The sequence below is a fragment of the Zerene cesonia genome, chromosome 6, assembly GCF_012273895.1.
Source record: "Zerene cesonia ecotype Mississippi chromosome 6, Zerene_cesonia_1.1, whole genome shotgun sequence".
Lineage (NCBI taxonomy): Eukaryota > Metazoa > Arthropoda > Insecta > Lepidoptera > Pieridae > Zerene > Zerene cesonia.
In genome coordinates, this window is record NC_052107.1 from 5,908,584 (window position 1) to 5,918,419 (window position 9,836).

At 32.2% G+C, this 9,836-nt stretch overlaps 1 protein-coding gene across 2 annotated transcripts in view; it reads right to left on the bottom strand.

Annotated features, from left to right (window-relative positions):
* LOC119840482 overlaps positions 1–1,869 on the bottom strand; it is a 120,623-nt gene extending 118,754 nt beyond the window's left edge. For both annotated transcript variants that reach the window (XM_038367116.1, XM_038367115.1), the window contains exon 1: positions 1,340–1,869. In XM_038367116.1, the coding sequence (XP_038223044.1) occupies positions 1,340–1,436 (97 nt within the window). In that variant the 5' untranslated portion in view covers positions 1,437–1,869. The remainder of the gene's footprint in view (positions 1–1,339) is intronic.
* Positions 1,870–9,836: the final 7,967 nt, after the last annotated feature.

Consider the following 9,836-nt stretch of genomic DNA (forward strand, 5'->3'; position numbering starts at 1 on the left):
ATTTATCATATACCCAGAACATTTATTTTATTCGTATTCCAATCAGCGTCAATCAAATTATATATCTCTACTCTACGTATAGCGCTTTAAACAACTCTAACGTACCTAATCGTGTATTGTGCAATCAGAACACAACTAACTGTGAAGTCTAGTGGGACAGAACCACATAGATACTGGCTTTGCCTAGTTTAGCAGTCTTTAGTTAACTTATATAACCTGTTCATGCTCCATAGGTATTAATTCTTGAATCGATAAAACGTATCTATTATTTGACGACTTGTCGTGTAGATGAAATGATATGGCAAAATTCAAAAATTCTTGTCGAACATTGTTATTTTTTATTATTATTTTAATTTAAATAATCATTACACTACACAAATTCTTTACGCTATTCGAAATTAGTACTTTTTTACACAATTTCCTTGTTTTCCTATGAAAATAATTAAATTATTAAATTATATTATGTTTGCTACAATGTGCCAAATTGAAAAGAAATGAGATTAAATTTTAAGTGAATCTTTGTACCGTCGTCACGATATATACTTTAAATTAATAAATTTAAGATTATTACATATACGTATGTATATAGGTAATAATCTTAAATTTTACACTTTTTGAATATATTTATGCCAGAATTTCAAAAACGAGGACATGACCGCTATTTACATTAATAAATTAGCGAAATCATAGCACAATTAATTTATATAAATTTTATTATTTCACAACATCCAACTGATTGATATTATAGGGACATACACAATCAATGACAACATCACATTAAAAATATTACATGTCGTTATCCATCAATATAATATTATTTTTTGTAGAAATTGTTTGCTTCCATAAAAAGAGAAACGCGGGCTTTTAAAATTTGCATAAACAAATATAATATATTTTTTCGCATCAGGTTGGGGCCGGTTCCTTCGTCCAAGTGACTATTGAGTGAAAACTACTGACGCGGTCCGCAAGTTGCGTGATATCTGTCTATAACACCTGTCTGTTAATGTTTCTTTTAGACCAGTATAACGTTTTCATCACAACTCTCTGGTTTCATTTCTACGTACGCAAATGTCAAGGCTCAGTAACAACACCTAAACGATCATTAACATTCCTGCCACCAATTCATAGCTGAATTTATTTTGAATATATTTTTGTACCATAATTAATACACAAGGATTTTACCCAACCTACATAGAGCATTTTGTTAACATTAACATTCGCATTTTAAACAAACAGTTTCATTGTAAGTACCATTGTCTTTTCATTGTTCAGACGAGGATTGTTATATTATAGGAAAATTCTCGGATTCATCAGTGATGTCACGTCGTAGCCGACTTACCTGAATCCTGCGCATTCTGCAGGTGGTGGATGTGGTGCAGGTGAGCATAGTAGTGGTGGTGGTGTAAGATACATTCCAGATCCGTGCAGTTTAACATTTTCACGGGGCGCCGGCTTCACCGGCAGCCGTCTCACTCACGCTCGCTGCACACTTTCACAAAACTATTCCACAGGCACTTTATTTTGTTTCGCTGTCACATCACGTTATCTCCTTGAACACTAATGCGGGACTAGCGAACATGGGATCGGTCCGTCGACGGCGCCTCTCCGTCTATATCACCAGCTTCGCAAAAACTTATCAGCACATCACGTCAATTTTGTTTATATTTTTTCACTGAATACACATTCTCGCGATCTTTGAAAGGCCACCCACTGTTTGAAATTGCGCGCGGCAATCGAAACAGCGGCAAGTATCAATACTACGATCGCAGCGAAAGAGTGCACGAGTTCACTCGACAGCAAATGCAGCGAAAGGTGCGTGCGCACAACACCCGTGGCGCGCGAGTATACACTGAGTGCGGCCTGCGCTCGCTTCCACCTCTCCTGAGCTCCCGGCCTCGACCGCACTTGCCGAAGACTTGGTTATCATATCGTGCCACCTATTGCCCCCCGGACCACAATGTGCCGTTCAATGCCCGAACCTATTATCATCTTCACATGGAAGTAGCTCAATTGACACACGCGTCCTAATCAGCTTAACCTAGAAACATATAACATAACTAAAATTATTGTTTATTGTGGTAGATTAGGTAAGTGCACAATATCAAGGATGCATACACAATTAACATTAACGCTAAACAAATGTAGCCAATTATACATACATATACCTATAGAGGTATATGTATGTATTTTATATAGTATAAATACGAAACTGTGCTAACGTTTCTGTTATCGACACAAGCGAATGTCATATTGCTAAGAAGAATGTAGTAATTATTTCGAAATTATTGTAGTTTGCGGAAAAAAGGAAAAAATTAACAAGTAAAGTATCCGCAGTACGATTACCAAGGTCGAAGGACCTGCTCGCCGTGAGTGCTGCTAGTGGACGAACTTTCGAGCGGCGCAGGCGTGTATGTGAACACTGAACAGTTACATTACTTATGTAGATAGGTTGCAGAGTAAATCACTAGATGTGTTCAGCTGCATTACAATGAAAGCTCGTTTGAGGATGCACACCGAATGACCGCAAATGCTAAATGGTCTCTACCATTCCGTCTTAGTATCATCTCGTCTTTTCTCACAGATTTTTAAAAAAGTTTTTTTGCTTGAACATTAAACTACAAATTATGCTTTAGATAGATTAATACAAACTAAATATGTTTTCGTTTTTTTTTTATTCAAAGCTATAAGCACTAATAGAACAGGCCGAAGTCGTACCTAAAATAATACTGATGGGTAGCTTATAACAACGGTAAATTGTTTCCTTTTAAAGTATACATTTGTAAAGGTTATTTTTATATTTATTTTTAACGTGTTTATTACAATATATGTGATAATAATCACATGAATATTAAATTTTGCCGCATATTTGTATCTGACCTTAGTTATTTCACACGTAATCGCTATCCGTTTGTGCTTGACAGGACCTTACAGCAATCCTTTGTTATTATTGACATCGTTACATTGAGATGTTGACGGAAATATCCTTATTCATATTATGTAATTCATAATTTATTGAAACAGAGAATACATGAGATATAAAGCATATATCACGAGTAGTTTATTCTAATACAGATAATTTGATAGATATGATTTTTAACCCATTTTACATGCGCAAAAACAAATGGGTTAAAAATTACAAATGATACATGCTCTGTGATGGCCGATTAATCCTAATATATAAGGTCTAAACACTTCATTACTCATAATAGCAGAATAGTGTATAGGATTTCAATGATTATTGTACCTTGAGGGAGCAATTTAGTAGTTTAGCGCGTGTTTCCACCATTCATCACAGTTTAATTTTAGCCTGCACTTAAATCCCCTTAAGTAGTTAATCTAACGAGGGGGACGTCATCGTCGACTACAATTTTAGCATTCACTTGGTATAGTGGGCAGAACTGTATTGCTATAACTACATAATACTGATATAAAAAATAGAGATGGATCCAACGAAAAATTTCGGGTTCCAAATTCAAATTTCGAATAAATGTACATAATAAATGTACATAATAAATGTACATAATAAATGGACATATATATTATACTCTTTGAAGAGTATAATATGAACAGTTACTGTTTGCGGTTACATGTAGATCTAGACCTCAATTCAGTAGTACGATGTTGGTCTGTATTTGGAGTTAGAGATTGTATTTATATTTGAGTATAGTTACTGTATCAACGACGATTGATAATTTAAAATCTGTTAATGATACGATATTCCAAAAAGTTTCAAACTAAAAACCCTACGTGAATATCAAATTTATTTGCCGCTAGTACTACTACTCTAAGAACTTTCTTAAGTGCTAATATCCTTATAAACTTAAGTTGTGGTGCTAGTTTCTGGGCAACATTGACAAGAAAAACGAGACGTACTGACAGGAAAGAAATGAAACATTCAAATTAATAAAACAGTGTACATAATATGTTGTAATTCTTAGCATTGTTAATTATGTTTGGATTTTGATAATATCGAACCAGTCGAGCTAACATCGATGCTGAGGCAAAAATGTAAATATATATAATCGATCACAATATTTGGTGACACTGTATTATAGAATCTATAAGGTAGAGTTAGCATTTGACAGTTCTAGATTACTTTTAAAACAATAACCAATAAGACGTTAAACAGTTTCAATTAATATTGCAAATGCGAAAGAGTGTGTGTTTTTTTCGTTTGTTTTTTTCTTTCAAGACGTAACAGAGCGATTTTAATTATGTGATTTTATATTAGACAGATATTTATAACAATGAAGACAGTGAGTAGAGTGTCATAGGCTACTTTATTACTTAATTTATGACTTCGTGAGCATACCGCGGGCGAAGAGCTGGTATACAATAAATATTATAACTCTGTGCATATAAATTCTTCCGGTATATAGGTATTATTAGTTATACTGAGTGCGTTAATCGACCACAATTAGATTAAGACACGCTATATTCTTATGATTGGAATTGCGTGGAATTCAAACAAAGCCATTATTAAATATAGACGATGACGATGAGATCAATCATTCGAGGAAATAAACCGATTCTATGCAATTACACGTTTATATATTTTACGTATAGGAATAATCTTAATGAAAATTAAGTAACTTTGATCTTTCGTACGCCTTTTTATACGTTTTTAATAATGTTGCACCAAGTAGTAGGCTAAATTGTGATTTAATATATCACGTTTAACATTCTAATTTTTTTTTATTCGTTTTCTCCATCAATTGTCATTAATGTGTCTAAATGTGATATTATAGAGCTGATCTCAATTATAACCAAGTGATTCAAAAATATACTAAATGTAAATAACTAAACACTTATTAAAATAAGACTATTTAATTGCTTATACATACAATTTAAGTAAACAAATATTCATTATTATTAAAATTTACATTAACGCATATGTAAATTGAATTGTGTACATAATATAGTTGCAATTAAAATTAGCTATTTGATCCCACCGCCCACGTGAAAATATAAAAATTGGAAAGCGAAACGACTTTCGCGCGCCTGAAAGATTTTGACAGGTGTGAATACAATTTCACGTGTAATCAATTCATTATTTATCATAAATTATTGTATTATTTATTTCCTTTTAGGTGCTTTCTCCTACTGATCTTATGTAACACTACAGTTTAGATATACTTACTTCTTTGTTTTCATCCTTATCTCCTACTAATGCAATAAAATTTTTCTCCATGAAGGTATTTTCGAGGACGTGTACTTGGGTGCCTTACATATAAATTAAGTAACACATTTTTTAATTTTATACGGCAATGATAAATTTTTAATAATAACTAACCGATCATAAAAATGAACAAATAAAAAATGAATGAATGACTTAATAAAAAAAATCATGTGTGTTATAAAAAAAATATATAATATGAATTGGAAACATACTTACATCTTGATCTCAGATAAAAAAATAATGTTTTGACAAATTTACTTTATATAGAACTTTGCATTTTAATTGGCAAATATTTAAATCCTGACCCAGTTTATACATACATATTATATAGTAATTGCTTCGATATATATCGAAGCAATTACTTGATAAATAAATTAGAATTTTGTTACATTTTATTATCAAAATAGTCATATATATGTAAATTTTTATACATGGTTAAAGTATGTGACGAGCATATATGCGTTAAGGAAACTATGCCACTTTTCCTTTTGGGAAGACGAGATTGTCCTTCATTGACCTCAAGAGGGTTATGAAGAGCAAGGACTGACAGTTAATGGGTATGACGGAAGACTCGATGAAGGAAGAGAATCATTTCCTTGACTTGGTTTAGAAACTTTTGAATCATTAAAACAAAAAAAAAATTTGCTAGCATCCTGGCCGCGGCTGCGCCCGCGCTTGTGCATTTTTTTGTGGGGAAATCTTGCATAGATGCCCACAGCAGCCCTTTACTGGGTCACTCGCAGAATATCAGAGCGGCAAGGTGAACCACCGCTCTACACTCCTGAGACTACCCAAAGTCTCTATCTGTTAATAAATTTCATTAAAATTGGTTGATAGTTTGGGCATGAAAACGTAATTACTTTTTCATTACATTTCTTCGCGTGTGTAATATAAGTATGGATATAAAGTGCCGTATTCTAAAATATTAGAATACCAAAACTCATAATAATAAATAAAACAAAGGTTTTGTTTTATAATCGGAGGCCATACTATATACAATTGATAAAATAGTTGCAACGGACGAGAATTAAATTCATAAATCACCTCATTGGCAAAGTATGTATTAGGAGATGTCACACATCGTCGAACTATCGAGATTCTAGGACATACCGTTTTCTTTACAAGATTTTCCATTACTTGTTTGAGCTGTGATAGTGTCAAATAAAGTAATTTTTTTTGTATATACGAGTGTGCGCTTTATTTATATTCTAGAAACTTGCAGAAAAACGGTATAAAAAATATAATTGTCATCTTCTTATTATTATTCTTCTTCTTTAGCGATACAAAGTAATATGTGTAGTTTAATTAACATTTGCACAATTGCATGTGGATGTTATACTTATCTTTAGATTGCTTATTAAAATTGCAGATAAGATCCGTCTCTTTGCTATTATTTGTGTTTTTTTTTTTTTGTAGGAATGTTAAAGATGAAGAAACAAAATTTGGTATAAAACTGAATGTTATATTTAAAGGCAGGTCCCAAATAGTGTTCTGTGTTTAGAAATAAACAAAATCTTCATATTTCAAAATTCGAATAACTTACACATGCCAAAAAACAACTCTTAGGTATAATATATATCAAAGACGAACATATCAAAGTAAGAGAATCATGAAGGTAAACCTTTCTCTAAATGGTTGGAATTTGAAATCATCATTATAAAAGGATTGATTCGCAATTGAGTACAATTTCGCCGAGTCAATTGCGAGATTAATGTCTCTTTAAATTACCCTGTGGAAATGTGCATCAAAGCAGGTGCGGCTGAGGCTCAGACCTCCAGTTATGGTGTTTCAATTAATTCGCTTTTGACCGACGCACCCGGTCGTTACACTCCGACAAGGCTGTATAGCAGCCTAGAAGCGGTTTTCATAAACCTGACATGAATACACTGGGTTCATCAACATATGCGTCGAATTTAAATGGAGTTGCACTCTTGGCTTGTTATGAAATCTGTGTTTTATTTATTCTGTAAGAAAATAAACAATATGCTGGGCTGGCAATCTACGAGTAAACTTGACTTTTTTAGCTATTGCTTATAGTTAATGAAGAAATTTCATCTTTGTGGGCCTAATTTTTTTATCATATTTTCTATTTATTATATTTCCTTCCAGTATATTTTAACCTAACGTCATTGACGTGCGTGTTTCGTCATAATCGGAACCTTTGATCGATGCCTTCCAATTCTCAGACGAAACGATTTAAGGCAAGTTCGAAAAAGCCGAATTTTTCTTAAAAGACCACTTTTTAGAGTACTCCGAAATCTTTATTGTACAAGTAAATCAACTGTATTCACATAAAACGCATATATGTGGCATTACGCCCTTCGTCTTAGTCGTAAACACGATTTGAAATCAAAAAATATAACTATAAGAATAAAAAAAAAATACTCAGAAACAAATAAACATAAAGTAGACGGAATTAATTTAAACTTATCTAAAATAAAACATTCTAACAACTAAACTAAAGAACTAGTTAGCTTGCAGAAAGTAAGTATGTACTATCTAATAATTATAATACGTTACGTGTTTGCCAGTTGCCACGCAACATAGGTTACCTTTCGTTATTTAAAGACAAGTCTTTCTGGCTTATTTATGGTTTACTGACTAATATTAATTATGTCTCAGATTTCCGTACTAGGAGTTCCTGGTTTGAAGTTGCAATCCCTTCCGCTTTGACCGACAGATAACACTAGGGACGAAAATCAACAACAAAGAAATCAGTGTCTTAAAATTAAAATAATTTACGAGGTGACTGGCAGGTTTATTCTGATAAAAATAATGTATGAATTCCATACATAGCCTTTAAATGAATCGTGAATATTATCTTGCAGATTCATACAATCTTAAGAATGAAAAGCATAAACATTTTTTGCCCAGTTGAAGTTCTGCAAATACTTAATGTTTGACCGTTAGACTGAGGCATCTGACTGGTCAAGTTTTTACGATACCTCTCTGAGGTACCTAGGCTATTCGACGTCGATTCCTTCTTCTCTTAAACACAACAAAATAAGTTTGTATGTTTAATTAAGGTAAGTAAGAAATGTACAATACAATACGATAAAAGTTTAAACAATAAAGGTAAAGTGGTAACTATATTGACTATAGAAAACCCTAAAACATTCCTGCCACTACGAGTACTAATTATAATGTCAAGAAAACGTCGTTTTTATAGCTACTCTTTCTCAAAAGTCACTATTATTCACCTTTCATTCTGTATGTATAACTTTCTGTATCATAATTTAAGAAAGAATCATAATTAATTAAAATAAACAATAATCAAAGTAAAAATGTTTGTGTATGTATATAATATTACATATGCCCATATTATTCCAAAAACTATCTTCAAGACTCAACGGTCTATAAAATTTACACCAAAGCGAAATCTTAAGCAAGTAGAAACTAGAAAGTCTGCGCAGACGCATCAAATATGAAGTCAATAGAGAATACAAATACTATTTCGAAAGAAATATCGACATTATTGTGTAAAAAAAGGTAATTTAAAGCGAATGCGATCTTATCCGTTTTTTTTAAATGACGTCAATATTTATTTAGTGGAAGTCATTTATTCCAACCGCTGAGCAAAATATTGCCTAGTTCTATTTCATGTCTGTATTGGTGCAATGATTATAACCACGGGTTTCAATCGAAAAGACAGGGGTTCGACAAGACGAACGGGCAACAAAAAATTCTTAGTATCCATATCACTACTTCACAATACAGTGGTGAAGGTTTTTCATCCGTTTCGAGTAAAGGTAATCGGGATGAAACTGTATGATGATGTCCAAGAACTAAAACATGTGATATCTTCAAAATCCGTACTTAGCCAGCGTGATTCATTATGTCCTGAGCCTGCTGCAGGGTCATTAGCCTACTGTCTTACGAAATTATGATCAGTTAAGATGTGCAATTATAACAGTGATAACAATTAATCAATAATAAAGTTTCACCATGAATTTAATTATATCCTGTGATATTACAATTCCAAGAAATGTACTATCTTTCTAAGCCGGGGGTGTACAAATTTTGCAATCTCTCTATCTCTGGCTCGGATATTAATGTTTCAACGAGTGTTTTGCAACATGATTTGTATTGCAAAAATAAAAAAATCGTTTTTTATTACATATTTTATTTTCATAATATATTATAAAATAACATAATATTTAATGTACTTAATTATAATTTATTATTTAAAATGTTTATAATATATTGAATCAAATTATGAAAAAATGTCTCAGAATAACATGATGTACATCTTGCATCAGATACGCACTACATATTACCATTTTTAATTCTACACGTCTATAACTTTTAAATTTTCTGCGCTGTGATAATTTCCTGTACTAAATTTATATCTATTCGTTGTAGCAATGTTTACGTTTTAAACACTTACTAATCTGTTCGTACATTTCTAATAATTCATAAATATACCAATACAGTTAATTATTAAGCTTTAGCATTTCAAAACCTTTCATCATACCACAATATATTTCCACATATTATATAGATAAAGAATATTATGTTGTTGTAATATGCAACGTCAATAACGATTTGAGTTATTGTCATATAGCTGTCACTTTTTCCTGTCAAAACTTGTTTAGACGTCAAAATCAAATCCCATAAAACATCGCCTTGCTTTGGAACAGGGTGCGTTCGTAGGGAT